This window comes from Panthera pardus, unplaced genomic scaffold, assembly GCF_024362965.1.
Source record: "Panthera pardus isolate Hobbes unplaced genomic scaffold, ASM2436296v1 HiC_scaffold_15, whole genome shotgun sequence".
Lineage (NCBI taxonomy): Eukaryota > Metazoa > Chordata > Mammalia > Carnivora > Felidae > Panthera > Panthera pardus.
Window position 1 is genome coordinate 11,638,509 of NW_026526710.1, and position 18,259 is coordinate 11,656,767.

Sequence of the window (18,259 nt, forward strand, 5' to 3'; positions counted from 1 at the left end):
TTTGGTATAGTTTTCCTCATGTTTATTCCACTTGGGGTTAATTGAACTTCTTGGATTTTGGGGTTTATAGCTTTCTCCAAAATTGGGGAAAAAAAAAAGCAACCAAACAAATCTGGAGAATAATTTGGCCATTATTTTTTTAAATGTCTTTTTCTATTTTTCATTTCTCCTCTGACACTCAAATTGCACATATATTAAGCTATTTAATGTTGTCTTATAATTCACTGATGCTGTTTTTTCTTTTTTTTCTGTTTTTCATTTGTTGGTAGTTTCCATTGTAGGCTGTCTTTAAGTTCACTGATGTTTTCTTCTGCAATATCCACAGTACTATTCATCCCATCCAGTGTATTTTGTATCTCAGACATCATAGTTTTCATTTTTGTAATTGTGATTTAGGTCTTCCTTCTGTCTTCCATTTTTTCTTTCAACATGCTCATGTTTACTTTTTTTGGATATGTAGAATATAATCACTTTTTAAACATTCTCGTCTACTAATTCTATTGCTTACATAATTTTTGGGTCTGTTCCTATTGATGGAATTTTCTCTCCTCTGTGGGTCATATACATATACATATTTTTTACTGGATACCAGACATTGTGTATTTTACACTGTACTTTGTAATGTAAAATGTACATTTTGTGCATTTTTTTGGATATTTTGTATCATTTGTTTTCATTTAAATATTCTTGAGGTTTGTCCTGTGACAGTTCCTTGGAAATAGTTGGATCTTTTTAAGGATTATTTTTATGCTTTATTAGGTGGATCCAGAACATCCTTTCATCTGTGGCTAATTTGCCCCTACTTGATACCTGCGAACTCTAATTGCTGCCTCATGTGTTAGGATGTCTTTTTATTCTGATGTTGACAGTATAAAATATTCCTGGCCATGTGTGAGCTCTGTGGATTGTTCTTTCTGCTCCTTTCTTCCAGTTCTTTCCTTGACTTTGATAATTTCTCATACATATGTACTAAAGTCAAAGGTGAGCCTTTGCAGATCTTCAGTGATCTTTTGCTCTCTGAAATTTTCTTTTCTTTTACTCTGTCCCACAATTCTAGGCAGTTTGGTCTTACCGAACCATGCACTCTCTTCAACCCAAGGAAACATCTGGGTTCTGTTTTTTTTTTTTTTTTATTTTTATTATTATTTTTTAACATTTTCATTTATTTTTGAGAGACAAAGACAGAGCATGAGTGGAGCAAGGGCAGAGAGAGAGGGAGATGCAGCATCCAAAGCAGGCTCCAGGCTCTGAGCTGTCAGCACAGAGCCCAATGCGGGGCTTGAACCCGTCAACTGTGAGATCATGACCTGAGACAAAGTTGGACACTTAACTGAGCCACCCAGGTGCCCCTGGGTTCTGTTTTGTTCTCTCTGATCCATGGTCTGGAAACTCTCTACATGTTGTAGGTTGGGGCAATTGTAGGGCTTACTTCATTAGTTTTCCTTCTCTCAAAGATCACTGTCCTGTGCTGCCTGTTGTCTGAGACAGGTTTGAGACCTGTTGTTTCATAGATTTTTTTTTTTCATAATATCAGATTTTTAAAAAATGTACATAGACTCAGGCCAATTTCTGGGTCTTTGGTAGTACAAAATGTACGTAAATATGGAGAATAGCAAGTTTGCATATAACTCAGGCATATAAAGTCATTTCTGGTTGCATATTCTTAAGAGACAATTCCTTTTCTGGCCCTTCAGAAGTTACCTCCATCTATCTTCCCTCTGTTCTCTATTTCAGTGCTGAGTAAAGTCACTGGCTCTAGAGGCTTGCAGACAATTTTCCCAATAGTGTTTCCCCACAATGAACTCTACCTTTTCTGCCACTTCAAAAGTTCCTTGAGTTTGAAAACGTTCAAACTGCCTGCTATGAAGTATCAGTGTCCGTTTGGCATTGTATACATTCTGGATCTATAATTTTTCTAAAAGCCTTAATAGTCTTTCAAACTCATCCACTATCCTGGAGCACCCCTGTTGCAAGTCCTCAGGGCTCTAATCTTGGAGCTCTCTCTTGATACCTGTTCTTCAGCCTAGTCTCATCATAGACAAGCATTAACACAGAACAGTGATGTAGCAACATTTTAGTTTTGTGTTTTCAAACTCAAAAATTATTATAAATTGACAGATGATTTAGTGTAGGGAAGTATTAAAGGTGTTTTGATGGCAGAGTGGTGACACAGATAATCACTGCATTGGGAGGTAGATTTTTTTGTTTTAATTGTTTAAGGGGAGAGCTTTAATCTCCTTTTTATTCTGTCAGAAATATGTTGTCAGTCCATTATTTTTTTAGTCCATTAATATTTAATATAATTGTTGATATCATTGGTCATTTTGCTATTATCTTCGTTTTCTCTTTTCCTGCCTTTTAAGCAAATAGTTTTCAGTATCCCATTTTAATCCTCTTACTGGCTTTTAAAGTTATTCTTTTGCATTTTATTTTTACTATTCATTTTATTGTTAATTTTTTGGAGAGAGCACACATGAGCGGGGGGGGGGGGGAGAGAGAGAGAGAGAGAGAGTGAGAGTGAGTGAGTGAGTCTCAAGCAGACTCCATGCCCAGCACAGAGCCTGACGTGGGGTTTGATCTCATGACTGTGAGTTCATGACCTGAGCCCAAATCAAAAGTTGGACACTTAACTGACTGAGCCACCTCATCTGCATTTTCTTATTTTTTATAAGAAATTTAAGTATTTATAAGTATTAAGTATTTAAGAAATATAAGTATTTGCTTTAGGGATTACAATATACATCCTTAACTTTTCACAACTTGCCTAGAGTTACTATTTTACCAGTTCACAAAAACATAAAAATATTGCAACCATATAGGTCCATTTACCTACCACCCACATTTTATTCAATAGTTGTTACAGGTATTATATCTTCATATATTACAAACCTCACTATACAATGTTAAGTTTTTTATTCAGTTATAGGTATATTAATGAAATTTAGAGAAAAGTCTCTTATATTTAATCCATTGCCAATTATATTAGTTATCTATTGCTGCATAGCAAGTTACCTCATATCTTAGTGACTTAAGACAATGATAAATATTATTGTCCAGTTTCTGAGAGGCAGGAATCAGAATTGGCTTCGCTGGGTGATTCTGTCTTGTGGTTTCTTAGAATGAGATTACAGTCAAAATAATGGCCAGGGTTGCAGTCATCTGAAGGCTTGACTCAAACTGGAGGATCTGTTTCTGAGTTCTCACATTACAGCATATTGATGGCTCAGTTTCTCGCCATATAGATAGAGCCTCTCTCTATAGCTGTTTTGAGGGCCCTCATGAATATGGCATCTGACTGCTCCCAGTGTGAATGATCTGAGAAAGATGAAACTGGCAGGGTTTGTTTTTGTGTGCGTGTTTGATAAATTGAGATATGACTCTCGTACCATGAAATTCATACTTTTAAAGTATACAATATTCGCAAAATTATGGAATCACCCCTATGGCTTGATTCCAGGATATCTTCATCATCCCAAGAGGAAAGGCTGCACTCGGTAACTATTATTCCCATTTCACTCTTCCCCTGGCAAACACTAATCTCCCTTCTGCCCCCATGGATTTGCCCATTTTTGACATTTGATATAAATGAAATACTTTATGTGGTCTTTTGTGTCTGGATTCTTTTATTTAGCATAATGTTTTCGAGACCCATGTTGTATCATGGGTCAGCACTTCATTTCTTACCAAATAACATTCCATTGTATGGACACTCATCAGCTGAACATTTGGGCCCCACTTTTTGGCTATTATGAATAGTGCTATTGTGAACATTTGTGCACAGGTTTTTGTGCTGATGTAGATTTCAAATGCTCTTGTGTATATAAGCACTAGTGGAACTGCTAGATCATATGGTCACTCCACGTTTTACGTTTAGTGGAACTGCCAAACTGTCCTCCAAAACAGCCGCACCATTTTACAGTCCCACTAGCAATGTGGGAGTTCCGATTTCTCCACATCCTTGCTAACTGTTATTGTCTAGCTTTTTAAATTTACTTATTTTTAAAAATATTTTTAAAATGTTTACTTTGAGAGAGAGAGGGAGAGAATCGCAGGCAGGCTCCACGCTTAGTGTGGAACCTGATGTGGGGCTCCATCTCCAGACCATGAGATCATGATCTGCGTTGAAATCAAGAGTCAAATGCTTCACAGACTGAGCTGGCCAGGGACCCCCTCCTGCCCTGATTTTTAAAATTATAGTCATCTTAGTGGACGTGAAGTGGTATCTCATGACTGATTTGTATTTTTCTGGTGATTAATGATGTTGAGCGTCTTTTCATGTACTTATAGGCCATTTATATATCTTCTTTGGAGAAATGTGTATTCAAATCTTTTGCCCACACAAAGAATTGAATTATATTTTTATTGTTGAGTTGTAAGAGTTCTTTAAATATTTTGGACACTTAATCTTTATTGGTGATTTACAAATAATTTATCCCATTCCTTGGGCTTTTTATAGCCTTGGTTGTGTCTTTAAAGCATAAATGTTTTAAATTGTGATGAAGTGCAATTACCTATTTTTTTCCTTGGTTGTGTTTTAGGTATCATGTCTAAAAGAATCATGCTTGGGGTGCCTGGCTGGCTCAGTCAGTTAAGCGTTTGACTTCGCCTCAGGTCATGATCTCATGGTTCCTGAGTTCAAATCCTGCATCAGGCTCTGTGCTGGCAGTGCTTTAGATCCTCTCCCTCTCTCTGCCCTTCCCCTGCTCCCACTCTCTCTCTCTCAAAAACAAACATTAAAAAACATTAAAAGAATCATGCTTAATCCAAGGTTATGAAGATTTATGCCTATATCAATGTCTTTAGTGACCTAGCTTTGGAAATCTTACACTATCATTTCACATTCTGTGGTGGCCACACAGACCAGTCCTGATAGTGTGGGAGGGGATGATATAGAGAACATAAATACCAGGAAGAAAGGATCACTGGAGACCATTTTGAGATTATTAGACTGACTTCTTAATTCCTGTAAATCTGGATTCCCATCTGGGCTCATTTCCCTAGACCTGAAGAACTTTTTAGTAATTCCTGTAAAGTAGGTCTGCTGCTGCTGACTCATTAGTTTATCTGAAAATGTCAATATTTTACCTGCATTTTGAAGAGTATTTCCACTTGGTATAGGATTCTGGGTTGACATGTTTTACTTTCACACCTTTAAATATGTTATCTCATTGTCTTCTAGTCCCTGTGACTTTGATGAGAAGTTTGCAGTATTTCATATAATTGGAATGTGGTTTCTTTGTAAAGCGTCATTTTTATTTTGGTGCCTTTAAGATTTTCTATTTTTAGTTTCCAGCAATTTGACTATGAAGTTCTTGAGTGGAGCTTTCTTTTTATTTATTCTGTTTGGGGTTTGTTGTGATTCTTGAACTTTCTCCACGTTTGGAAAGTTTTGGCCATTATTAAAAAACAAAAAACCTGAAGCACCTGGTTGTAGAGCATGTGACTCTTGATCTCAGGGTCCCGAGTTCAAGCCCCACGTTGAGTGTGGAGCCTACTTAAAAACACAAAAAAATTCCTTTTTCTACCTAATTCTTTCCCTCTTCTCATTCCAATTATGTATTTGTATGTTAGACTGTTTGTTGTTGTCCCACAGATCAAAGATGCTCTGACCATTTTTTCAGGGTTCCCCCCCCCCCCACCGTTCTTCAGATTGGATGTCTATTGTTCTATTTAAGGGTTGAAAAACTGGATCACTCCAGGCCAAATCTGTTTATCCCTATTCATTTACCATAGTTGCTTTCACACTACAATGGCAGAGATGAGTAGTTGTAATGAAGACTTTTGACCCTCAAAGCCAAAAGTATTTACCATGATTCATCCCAGAAAAGTTTTACCAACCCCGCTCTTTTTCAAGCTGAATGATCCTTTAACAGGTCACTGTCAATGTGTTGTTAATCCCACCTACTGAATTTACTTTCAGGTCTTGTATTTTTCAGTTTTATAATTTTTATTTGGTTCATTACTTTTTCTCTGCTGACAATTCCTCCTTGTGCATTCATTATATTTTCCTTTATATTTTTTGGCATCATTGAAATAGTTGATTTAAAAGTTTTAAGTGTTAATTCTAACATTTGGGTCATCTCAAAGGCACTTTCCGTTAGTGCCTCTTCTCTTTGGTACGGATCACATTTTCTTGTTTTTCATTATGTGTAGTAATTTTGAATTCTATCCTAGATACTGTAGAAGTTCTGAAGACTAATTTTGAAAACAGGCAGTTAGGTTGGCTGACCTCAAATTAAAAATTTGATTCCCCTGTGCCGTGCAGCAGCTATTCCTTTTAAGTTCTTCTAGTTGGCTGCTTGGAGTCTGCTAAGTGTGTAGACAAAAGATTTAGGCAGAGTATATACATAGAACATGGACCTCTCTTTCTGGGATTTACTCCCTCATTTTTTAAGGTGCTAGGGTCATTCTAAACCATTTCCTTCGGTTACTGAAGCAATAACAGGTCCTCTGGCACCTGGGACCTGACCTCAGGCAAAAAGCCATAAACATGGGAACTCACTCTGTGACATTTCCCTCCAACCGTCAACTAACTCCCTTTCAGTTTCTCTCCAGTTTGGTTGCTCTTCACTGCCTTACAGTGGTGGTTTTCTTCATTTTCTTGAGAATTTATAGTTGTCATTTGTGGGAGGGTTGAATGAATACTTCTACCCTTAGCAGAAGCAGAATCTTCTTTACTGCTTTATAGAAGACACTTTCTAGATTTTAAAGTTATTTTTAGCAGGAGGATTGGCTTGAATTACAGCCCACCATTACTGGAGATCATAACAGCAGCTGACAGTTGTTTTCATTTATTTTTATGGTTTGTTGTTTTGTTTTAATGACAGCAATGGGGGATTCATCATTTTAACATTAAAATCTGGTTGCTTCAGATGCCTCAAAGAGAGGTTTTGTTTGGTCCTGGCCCCTCCTCCTAGGGACTCCTGATTTGTACAAGAACAGTCTTTCAGTTAGTCCACGCTGCCATAACATTACTGGGAGGAAGGCCTCGCATTATGCCTCTGAACAGCAGCTGGGTCAGAACAGGGCCCCGGGCAGCCCAACTCCAGCTCTTCCCTGCCTAACAGGGTTGGTGGTCACTGACCTCCAACAGGACGCTGTTTGCGCAGTGCCCCGTTTACGGGCCCTCCACCCCCTTTGTTTAAGCCACACAAGTCCTATCTACAAAACCTGGGTGGGACTACTTTCCGATAAGCTGGGCAAGGGGGCAGGAAGATCTGAGGCAGATTATCTGACCTTGAAACTCCTTTTTCTGGCGTGTGAAATGGATAATAAAATCCGTCTTCCCTGTATCATGAGGTTTTATTAAAAATATGAGGTGATTACCATCTTGGCCCCCAGAGGTGGAACATGCGCTGGATTTGGGAAGATCCAGGCAGAGGTGGTTGCAATGATCACTATTTGCTTTGGGCAGTGGCTGGGCTTCAGATGTTTCGGACCCAGTAGGCCAGAGAGCCGTGACAGAGTGTCTAATGACTTAGCTGTATTTTGAGGGTGGGGACTCTCTGTAGTTCTGTGCTGGGCAGGAAGTACAGTGGTTAAGGTCACAGGCCAGCGTTTAGAGCGAATTCTGCCACTTGCCGGATCTTGGGGGCTTGGCGAGTTCCTCTGTAACACTGGTGGCGGTAGTGGCACTCACCTCAGAGGACTCTTGTCAGGCGAGGCGGTCCTCATCTCTGGGGTCTGGCTATCACTTGCCAGGACTCTCTCCATCCAACTTCCCGGTGTTTAATGACCTGTCCCGGCCCTCTGAGCTCTGTTTGGATCATGGTTACGTTTTCTCCTTGCTTCCTGTCCTCTTCCGCTTTGCTAGCCTGGCAGTCGTGTCCTGAGCCACAATGGCAAGAGAAACGTTGGGCGAGGCTCAAGACAAAGACCAGGCCGTTCCTCCCAGTTACTGCCAGGCCATTCCTCTGCTCATGTGGAACAGAGCCATTCAACCAGTTATTAATCCACTACAACAATGACGTAGGAGTATCAGTGATACTCAGCCCTGACTTCCCCACCTTGTCCCTGAGGATCATTTTCCAAATGCTTGCTGGCGCAGAGGCGCAGAGAGAGAAAGGCATTCTTACTTTTTACTTACACTGGCTCCTGTTCCCCTTCTATCTTGTGGACTGCAGCCAAGTGGCTCAGAATGACGCTGCTCTTTATTTTAAAACAGACTGGAAGTTTGGCCCACTGAGTCTTTTGTTCCAAAGGTGTTCAAGAAAAGCCTACAGAGTTGGGAGCTACTACAAGCCCACAATGACTGAAGGGGTGGTTTCACAGTGCAGCGGTTAACTTTTCCCTCAAAACACATAGCAGGACTCTAGAGTACACCAGTGTAAAAGAGGGCATATGTGGCGTTTATTACGGAAAAGGAATGTACTACAAAAAAGTGAAAACGTCACCAGTGGTTGTTCGCAGAATCTGGTTACAGGTTGATACCCTTGGCCTAGGCGGCCAAAATGTTTAAGGACCCATGAGGCAGAACCTATCCCAACTGTGTTACTGGAAAGACTAATGTGGGGACACGTCACGTTTCTGTTCTGCTCAGTCTGGGCTGCAAAAAATTAAGGCCGAAGCTGCCTCATAATGAATGGCTAAGGGAAGGCTCTAAAGGTTCTGGGAGGCCATTCCTTAAACTTAGCCAGGGAGAGGCATACCGCTGGGTCCCACCCAGACATCCCAGGATATGCACATGTGGGAAACTGCTACACCATCATCCCTGCTTTGTGTCAAGTCCTTCGGTGCTTACAGGAAAATGTCAAGACCCTGGTCTGGCCTGGTTTTATGGTAGAGATCCTATTACCTACGCAGAATCCATTCTGTTTTGGAAGACTGGACTAGGATTCAAATGCCAGCTCTCTCTTCACGTCTCAACAGTGGAAAGATAACCAGTTTCTTCAGTGATGAACTGGAAGCATTTACAGCAGCTGTGGTTGTTTAGATAATGAAAGTGTGACATCTGTTTAAATAGGGTTATCTTAATTGTATTCTAACTCCATGAAGACTGGTAAATTGTGTGGAATACATGAAAACTCAATAGACCAGTGTAGTGCCTAGTATTCATTTAATATTCTATTTTTTAAAGGCTAGATTTTTAAACGTTTATTTGTGAGAGAGTGCACATGATTGGGGAAGGGGCAGAGAGAGAAAGGCATAGAGGATCTGAAGCAGGCTCTGCACTGTCAGCACAGAGCCTGATGTGGGGCTCAAAGTCAGGAATGTGAGATCATGACCTGAGCCAAGGTTGGACACTCAACCGACTGAGCTACCCAGGTGCCCCTTTAAATAAGGCATTGTTATCCCCAAGGTTCAGAGGGGCTTTGTCACCAACCCCAGGCCACATGTGGCTATGTGAGGCTAACTGCTGCTGATGCCTTACCACACAGAATGTCATGGGAGCCACTCTCCTGCCTCTCACTATTGCCCTCACCTTGGTATTTAAAGCCTCGGGGAATGTATGTTTCTATCTTTAAGACATCCCAGTTCTTTATCTTCAGCTGCTCTACTGGCTAAACCAGAACTCTTCTCCTTTATCTTTTCTTTCTCTCAGTTCCGGCAAATAGCTGTTCAGGTCAAAAGCTGAGGGGTCTCCTTCCGGTCCCCATCCTCTCCATCCAGTATGGCAGAGGGTTCTTCCCAACTCTCAGTCCCAGCCACCTTGCACCGGGACGGCACGGCAGGGGACCTGCTGGCAGAACAGCTCCGTGAAGACCACGGTGAAGGCCAGACCGGATGGCAGCAGGGGGACACATTAGGTGACATCCAGTGGCACAGGCCCTGATTGCGCCTGTGGCTGTTGAAAGGGCCAGGGCAGTGGAGAATGGGGGAGGGTGTCTCTCCATTCCCCGAGCTTCTGGGTAGGGCTGGGGCTCATGGCCCGAGCTGCCAACTGTCTCCACCGCTGTCATCCATACAGTACTTTGTCATCTTGGAGGCCAGTGGTGCTCCTTCCTGTACTAGCAGGTCCTTAACCTCTCTCTTGAAATTAGCCGTCCACCCTCCCCAGGAAGCCTGCGTAAGTGGGCACAGCAGCCCAGGATGTGCTACTGCATACCCACCAACTGAAGTATGAGGAAATCCACTGTCTCTAGGGGAAAAGGTTCAACTACAAAGGCCGTAAGTTAGGTACACGTGCTACCTGCATCTCAAAGTCCAGGTGAGCTGTGTGAACGGTCTCATTAGCAGGTGGATAGGCAGAGGCACCTGGGCGGCTCAGCTGGCTAAGCGCCCAACTTCGGCTCAGGGCATGATCTCGCGGTTCGTGAGTTCGAGCCCCGTATCGGGCTCTGTGCTGACAGCTCGGAGCCCGGAGCCTGCTTCAGTTTCTGTGTCTCCTCTCTCTGCCCCTGCCCTGCTCGCACTCTCTCAAAAAGTGAATAAACGTTAAAATATTTTAAAAGAAGGTGGATAGGTAACTTGCTTGGAGCCAGTCTGTTCGGCAAGGCAGAGGAACTGGCACTCAGAACCCAGAGGCTGGGATGCTGGCATGTGGCCACCCTGCTGCCCTCTCTCCATCTCTTTGTTCTCTGGACACCCCTTCCTTTCTTTCATTCCTCACGAGGCAAAAGCCCACCGGTTGGCATACTTCCCGACTCCCAGTCTCAAGCCTTGTTTCCTCTCCCTAACTTGGTTCCCGTTCCTCAGTCTTGTGGATCTAGTGAGGATCCCAGGACTCAGTGGGGGCTGGAGCAAGCTCACGGACTCCTCTATTTCAGGACCACTGTTCACCTGCGAACCAGCGGAAAGTTACACAGTTCTACTTAACAGGGGATAGACTTCTTGGAACTTAAACAACTGACTATGCAGCATCCAAATGAGAGGAGCCATAAGCCTGAGTCCACCACATGAATTTTTAATAATTCAAGTATCCAAGAGCTCTATAGCACACCAAAGTGCTCACCACTAGAAAGCACTGCAGAAAGCTAGAATTGCCACAAACGAACTGCTGGCTGTTGGTAGTGAGACTTCCAAACAATGCTTCAGAGACAGAGTGTGCTCGGTGCTTCCTTTGGCTGTCATTTATACATTTAGTCAGGAACATGGCTTCTTCTGCACCATGGTTATAACTCTGCTTTCAACTTTGTTAGCTGGGCGCATCCAGTCCCGTAAACAAGCATCCCCAACTATGTCTTTGCTATTTATGGGAAAGCCCAGAGTCCTGGACTGAAAGCTCTAGAATGTACTTGTCAAAGGTGAAATAAAATGGAGCCGGGAGGCCATTAAGGAGGTGGGCCTCAGGCACATCCTCACCAGGTGGGGACGTGAACTGGGCTAAACTGCAGATACTCCCAAGGACTCTGCTGGGCCCTGCAACTTGCTACAGTGACAAGCTTTTGCCTTCCAGGGGACAGCCTTAACAACCCATTATGTTCTGCCAAGATTAGTTGTCTGCCGCCAACACCAATGAGAACTCTTCGTAGACAATATCTATTCACTCAAAAAAATCCTCTGGTTTTTGCCCCCTAGTGGGACACTACTTGGGATGCTACCCAAATCGGTGTACCCCGAATTGCAATTCCTTGATCCCAAATAAACACCTCTGCTTATTACTGCCTCCTGACAATTTTAGGTTGACGCACTCTGAAACTCAGCGCTGTGCTGCTGGGTAACCTCATGTGCGGGGACAACGTTCCATGGTTAAGCAGCCCCTGCAGCAGACCACTAAAGTAAGGCATCGGCTGTTGGGTTTTGTTCCCCGGTATCAGCCAGTGCCTGATACGGCTTAAGTTGAAACATGACTAAATTACCACCTATGGATGGGAAAGGGTTTGAGTTCCAAAGGAAAGGCCAAGGAGGAAACCGATTACATGGCCGAAAAGGAGGAGTGGACAAAGTACTGTTCTGGGAGAGGCTCCATTCACATGAGAAGTTAGACTCCGAACCTGCAGAAGTGAAGAGTTCATTCAGTCTTGGAAACAGGGAGCAGTCTGTAAATTGCACCAGAATAGAAATAACTCCTGGGTAAAAAAGGTCTTACCTGGCTTATCCCTCCCGGAAGAGAGAAGAGCCCGGGTTCTGTGGCCACATCTGCACGACTTCATACAGACTCCATGGCAAGGCTGACACCTGCGTTAAGAGCCACTGTTCTTGAAGTGATTTCATGGCTGGAAACTGCCAAGGTGATGTGACGGAGCGAAGGGAGGAGGCCGTGCAGGCCAGCGTGTGCTGGAACACCAGAAGTAGGATGCGTTGCTTTCCTTCGGAGCCTGTGTGGCCTGGCCTGCCTTGCTTCCAGGGAAAAGAACCGCAGTCGAGATTCCTGAGGAGTGCGCTTCATGTATATACAAAACGATTACATTCCGAGGCTCTGACGTAAATGTTGGCCTTCACCAAACACAAATGTCTACATACAACACTGGATCTGGTTAGCGGTAACGTGAGAGCTGCTCTGCAGACACGGCAGAATCTATTTTTAACACTTTGTTGACAAAACAGAACTCCCTTCGCTCCAGCCTCACAGAGAACTAGCCTTTTTTCTTGTAGGTAACATAACTTACCTGTTTAACCAAGGCCTGTGCTGGCATGCTACAAAGGCATCCCCCCAAGGCCCCCAGTGCCGATTTGCACCATCCCCACACAAGGCGCCGTGTAGTTGTCTTATTCAGAAAAACAGAAGCTGTAATAACAGTGATGGAACATACAAGACTTTGGGTAAACTTTGCTGTCTTGTCTTCATTAGCTCAAATTAGAAGACAGTTACTATGAGAGTTTCAAAGTGCAGTCTCTCTGGAGGTGGAAGAACCTCAGACCCAGACCAGAGGAAGAAAGGGGGACTGTGCTAGAACTTTGTCAACATGCCTTGCCTAATGCAAACAAGACTTCTTAGAAAACACCAGAAATCAGAGCATCTGAGAAAACAGAAAAAATAAGAGGAAGACAGAAGTCTGTATGAGGCAGGGGAGGGGAGAAGATTGTAAGGAGAAACTGAAATAATGTGCTATAACTGTAGCTGCTCCCTGCCCCCCAAGAGTCCTGTTATTTCCAGAACCAGGGGAAATTCTAATGTGTCTTTTGTGGTTGATTTAAAACAAAGGGAATATTTGCGGTTCCTGTGCCAAAGTTTTAAGGGCTTTGAGGACTAGCAGCTGGAATCCAAATTACTTTCAGGAGACCCGTGTGGGTACTTTTCCCCCTAAACCTGCACAGGAGCAAGGATGACAAAAAATTATATTGTCCGGATTTTAGGTTTTTCATGAAAAGATAGTTAAATAAAGATAATCACTGCCAGGATACTACCTCTAACCATTACAAGCACTTAGTCACTTTGGAAGAGTTCCCCCACCCCCTGCCTTGTTTAATTAGCATCCTCGAGGGCTGAGGAAGGATACAGCTGATGAGCAGCGAGCACATGAGTGTACCTTTGGTATTCACCAAATCCAGAGGCTGTTATGAGTCTGTGGGCAACGGAAGCTTCAATTCTTTGACATCTCTAGGACTGAACCAGAGCCACGGGTGACCTTGTCTGGAGACAGGGTCTTCCCATCAGTCTTCTGGAACAGGCACAGCAGGTAGGAGGTGACGGGAGCTCTGTGTGGTACCAACAACCAAAAGTGAAGATGAGGTGACAAAGGCTAGAAAGGAGTCATTTATTAAAAAAACAAAAACAAAAACAACAGAACACAAAAAACAAAACAGCCCTCAGCAGGATTTGAAGACACAACAGAAGAACGCACCATCCTGATCGCTTCCCGCCCTCACGCCCTGTGACGCGCACGGCCTACGAGCTCTGTCCACCGTGGCTTCTGGCAACGGGAAGCCCAGCACACCAGTTCATCACACAGGTTGAGGCAGAGGCACGTCACCTGCCAAAGGGAGAAATCAGGACACGTGGGCCCTTCTCCGACCTCTGCTGTCAGGTAGCCAGGATTCTCTCTGCCTGTACAGTGGGCAATTTCTTACCGGGCTGGGGCTGCTGAGACAAAGGCGAGCTGACACGATCACACTTGAATTACTACCAGAATGCCAGCTCTCCAGCAAAGACCACAGCACACGGTCAGATTCTAAGGGGACAGAGCAGCTCGCTCCTTCCACAACTCCTAGAACGTAGGGCCCAGCTCAGCGGGGCATTTGACATTTGTCCCCAACACCCAGTTGTCACCACAGGTAAACCAAGACCATAATCACAACAGCAAGGACAGGATCGTGTTGCTTTTTTCCTTTTTTTTTCTTAAAGGAGTGAGGGCATGGAAAATACAGCACACCAATGAAACAAAATGCCAAAAAAAAAAAAATACAAAAAAAAAATAGAAAATAGAAAAATGTATTTACAAGTAGTACATTACTATGATCAGAAAGCACAAAGACACCTGCTGCTATATTACATGCATTGGTTCAAGAAGAAACTACTAAAAACCCTGCAAGGGAGAAGCCTGTAAAAACAAACAAAAAAAGGGCCAAAAAGTTTTAACTTTTCATCCCTAATTTGCTACACTGATCAAAACCAAATGAGAGCCCCCTAAAGTCCATGAGTATATCAGTACAAATACTATACTGGTTTTTAACTGCACGTTCAGTTGTGGAGGGAAAGACAGCAGCTTATCCATATACAAGAAAGCCAGAGTAAACTGCTCTACATGCTAAAAATTACAGCAAGTCCCTGTCTGCTACACAGCATGATCTTAGCAGGTTTTAATTTTTGTTTATTCATATATACCTATGTGCGTGTGTGTGTATGTATAAAAACCGTGCCCTCGTTCACTGCCAACACAACATCTGGGTGGACATGAACTCATTACAACAAATTCTTATGTTTATGTTGTAAGAAGTCACTCAATGTCTGTGGATTTAATAAGTCACTTCACACCACAGAAAATATTTAATAAATCCAAAAAAAGGAAAGAATAGAACGACAGAAGAGCTTCTGTCTCAGTTCTCTGAAACTGAGTCCCCCATAGGAAACTGGTCCCAAAGTTCTTGAGGGTTCACTGAAGAAACTTCGGTTTGCTAATATTTTTCATCCTTTTAGTGTTCAAAAGGTACAGAACGACTCCTTGCCGTTGTCAGTTTTCAACAGTCACATCTCCATCCCCCACGGGTAACAGTCTGGTGCAGATTCATAAAAACGGGGGAGGAAGGAGCGCTGGGGAGGGCCTGTCACTTCAGGAGGGGCTCCGCCTCTACAACGGCAGGAAGAGAAAGAACCAAGCAGGGCTCCAGCACCTCGCTCCTGCAAACAAGCTCCCTGCAAACGCAAAATCCAGTCACACGTCAGTTCCTTCAACAGGTACATCTCTGAGTACCAGGCCAGCGCTAAGAGGAAACAAAACCACGCGTTGACAGAAAAGGACTAAGATGGCCATTCTGGTCACTCTCTGGGATCCATCATACTTCCAGGAATCGGGAGCTGCTGGACTTGGAGTGGAATGGCTCAGACCACATCCGCCGAAGGTCACCCTGGGAAAGAAGGAACTTTACTAAGTTACAGGTTTAAACGTGAGCCACACACATCTACAAGTCCTTTTTGAGCTCAGACCACACTGCTTCTGCAGAGAATCAAAGAACGTTTCAATTTCATGCACTGAAAGATAACCACCATTCTTTGAAGAACTCACTAGAAGAGCTCTTAGGCCCCTTACGCCAAGAAGGGTGTAAGTTCTCTCATTTCTCAGTGAGATGCTAAAGGCGAGTTAGTTTGCCTCTCTGCCTCCTCCTCTGTAAAATGGGGATAATGCAAATATTGTAAGGTAATGCTCCAAGTCTAGCTGTAATCATACATTTCTTATTTCCAAACTTTAAGGCAGAGTACTAAAAAAGCTGTTAAGTGACAATAGGGCGCTGCTTTTAAGGGAAACAGGAAGTCTCTGCAGCTGAGCTCTAGGGATTTCAGTTAGTCCATCCATGACCAGGTGGTGTGAGTAGTCTAACTCACTAGCATTTTCTGCCAGTGGCTGCAATAGTCTGGAAGAGGTTGCTAATACCAGGTTAGCAAAAACCCATCAACCCACTGTCAAGACCAAGAGCTCTGGGGCTTAAGGAGAACCACCTCTGGCAAGGAGAATATATGCCAAGTTATTGCTTTCACAGGTTTTTAACTGCTTCTCTCACCTTTAAATAGGCCATCGTGAGGAGTGGCAATAAGGTAAATGGCACCAAATAGAGAAGGGCAGGCTGGGCTGCTCGGTGAATGCGAGATGCCACAGTAGCGGTGAGCAGACCTATAAGGAGAGAAAAACACTCGTGAATAATGCCAAGGGGCCAGCCCCGAGAGAAAAGAACCTGTAATATGGCTGCTGCTTGCCAGGGTCTTCAGACTGGACAGCTCTACCGTGACACATTCTGTCCAATAGGTAGGGTATGAAATGCCCAGCCCTAGCAGTTAAAGAAGCGTGGAACACTACAGCTTTAAAAATGCTAGCATTGCAAGGACGCGTGAGTGGCTCAAGCCCCTTTCTGTGCTCAGGTTCCTGGTTCAAGCCCTCACTTCCGCACTGAGCGTGCCTGGTCTTCCTCAGTCTTGTGAGGTATGTGATGCCAGACTCGGAGGCAAAAGACCTGGGTCCAAGTTCCAACTCTGCTACTTACAAAAGCTGTGTAACCCTGGCTACGGCACTTCACCTCTCTGAGCCTCAGCCTCCTCTACTGTTCAGTGGGGCTAACACCACTTGCCATGCCTGTCTCTGAGTTTTTGTACTGAAATGAACCACTATGCTGTAGCCATTGTAGGTGCAGACAGGTTACCGCTATTCCTAGCCCAATCACACAGGTCTCTTACTGTTGGTCCGTAAGTGAGCTGCCTAGAGAAATACTAGCCTAGTGAGAGTCTGAGATTAGAGGTGATAAACATATTAGAACAAATGAAGGGAAATACCTGTTTAAAAAAATGGGAAATTAAGCAAGACATGGATTAACTTCAAGCTGAAGATTTAATTAGGCACACAGACTGATCCATGATCACTGTGTGGTAGAACTGACCATACTCTTCTTCCAATGTTCTTCAGAGATTACTGCTGGATCGGGCTGACCAGTAAGGACAGCACCTGTCATCTCACAGGCCACTGTTACTTGTCCTTCGTGGTTGTCTGTAGTAGCAACCACAGTTACTGCACTCCTTCCATCCAGCGTCTACAGCTAGAAGACCTGATTTAACTCCACGGGTTGGAGGACAGTTAGTGGATCACGTGCCTCTCCCACTGTCTTACCTACAAAGTATCCAATGAGGGTGCAGTGAAAGTAGGAGACCTTCTGCATGCGTCCAGAGATATTGGCGGGTCCAGAGGCACCGCAGGAGTCACCGTTGGCTTGTTTTTTGTAGTTGTCGTAACGAAGGACAAAGCACAACAGGAGTCCAGGCATCACGATGTCCCCAATGCCCAACATAGAGAAGTGACTGCCGGTGGAGCTGGAATGCAGTGGCACAGGTCAGGGATGCCACCCTCAACAATCCCATTTCTCCTCCTGTGCAGAGTCATTTGTCAGCTTTTTTTAAGAAGTTGGACTTACCTGAATGGGAGGCAATCTCTAGCGGTGGGACAGCACTAGTTTGTAAGAGTTTAGAGATTACAAGCCAGAAGAGTACTGACGATGAATGTCTTTAACCAGGCTCCCTCACTGCTTTAAGAGAGCACCTCTAAAGTGACTGCTAAAGTCGTCTGTTTAAGTACTGTCTCCTCTAGAAATGTCAAGCAATTCAGTATTTGTCACACATTCACTGCTGTGACTTCAAACAAGCACCTGACTACTACCAGACACGGATATTAAAGCAGCACAATTTTTTCCAAGATTATATTACCAGCCACTGCATAATTTTAGCATTAGGACATATTTTTACAAACATCTTAGAAGAAAAAAGGATCCAGATTCTCCTGTGAATTCCCTCCAGCCAACTCCAAAATATGGTAACAGTAGTAACATATGGTTATTTGAGAATGTTAATCAATAATAAAAAGTAGCACCTGTATCATTTAGTTACAAATCTTTGCAAGTCAAATCAATATTCTCTTTCTCATTTGTATAATGGACAGATGACTCACAACCCTTTTCCAGTCTAGGATAAGAATGCTGATGACAAAGACCAATCAAGGAGCACAGAGGCACAGGGAGAAGACAGTGTATTAACCATCACAAGATGAGGCCCAACATGCTAGTCCTACCTGGGAAAGACCAGTTTTCCAGGCAGAGACAGGCGAGGAACATCACGCCCAACATTGGGCCCCAGGTGGAGCTTCCGGGATAGAACGTCAAGGGGATTGTCAGCCGGTTGTGTGGCCACCTTCACCATGACATTGCTATTGAAGATGTAGGCGGAGAAAAACACCTGCCGAATGGAGAG

General features: G+C 43.6%; 1 protein-coding gene and 1 long non-coding RNA gene across 4 annotated transcripts in view; both read right to left on the reverse strand.

Annotated features, from left to right (window-relative positions):
• Window positions 1-2,711: 2,711 nt before the first annotated feature.
• LOC128777013 (uncharacterized) lies at window positions 2,712-9,260 on the reverse strand. The gene is made up of 2 exons (XR_008422147.1): window positions 7,640-9,260; window positions 2,712-3,315 (listed from the first exon to the last, which is right to left on the reverse strand). It is a non-coding gene; the product is annotated as an uncharacterized LOC128777013 (long non-coding RNA).
• Window positions 9,261-13,563: 4,303 nt separating this feature from the next.
• SPPL3 (signal peptide peptidase like 3) overlaps window positions 13,564-18,259 on the reverse strand; it is a 136,451-nt gene continuing 131,755 nt past the window's right edge. For all 3 annotated transcript variants that reach the window (XM_019467243.2, XM_019467244.2, XM_019467245.2), the window contains 4 exons: window positions 18,081-18,244; window positions 17,130-17,329; window positions 16,036-16,145; window positions 13,564-15,384 (listed from right to left, as the gene is read on the reverse strand). In XM_019467243.2, coding sequence (XP_019322788.1) covers window positions 15,313-15,384; window positions 16,036-16,145; window positions 17,130-17,329; window positions 18,081-18,244 — 546 coding nt within the window. In that variant the 3' untranslated portion in view covers window positions 13,564-15,312. The remainder of the gene's footprint in view (window positions 15,385-16,035; window positions 16,146-17,129; window positions 17,330-18,080; window positions 18,245-18,259) is intronic.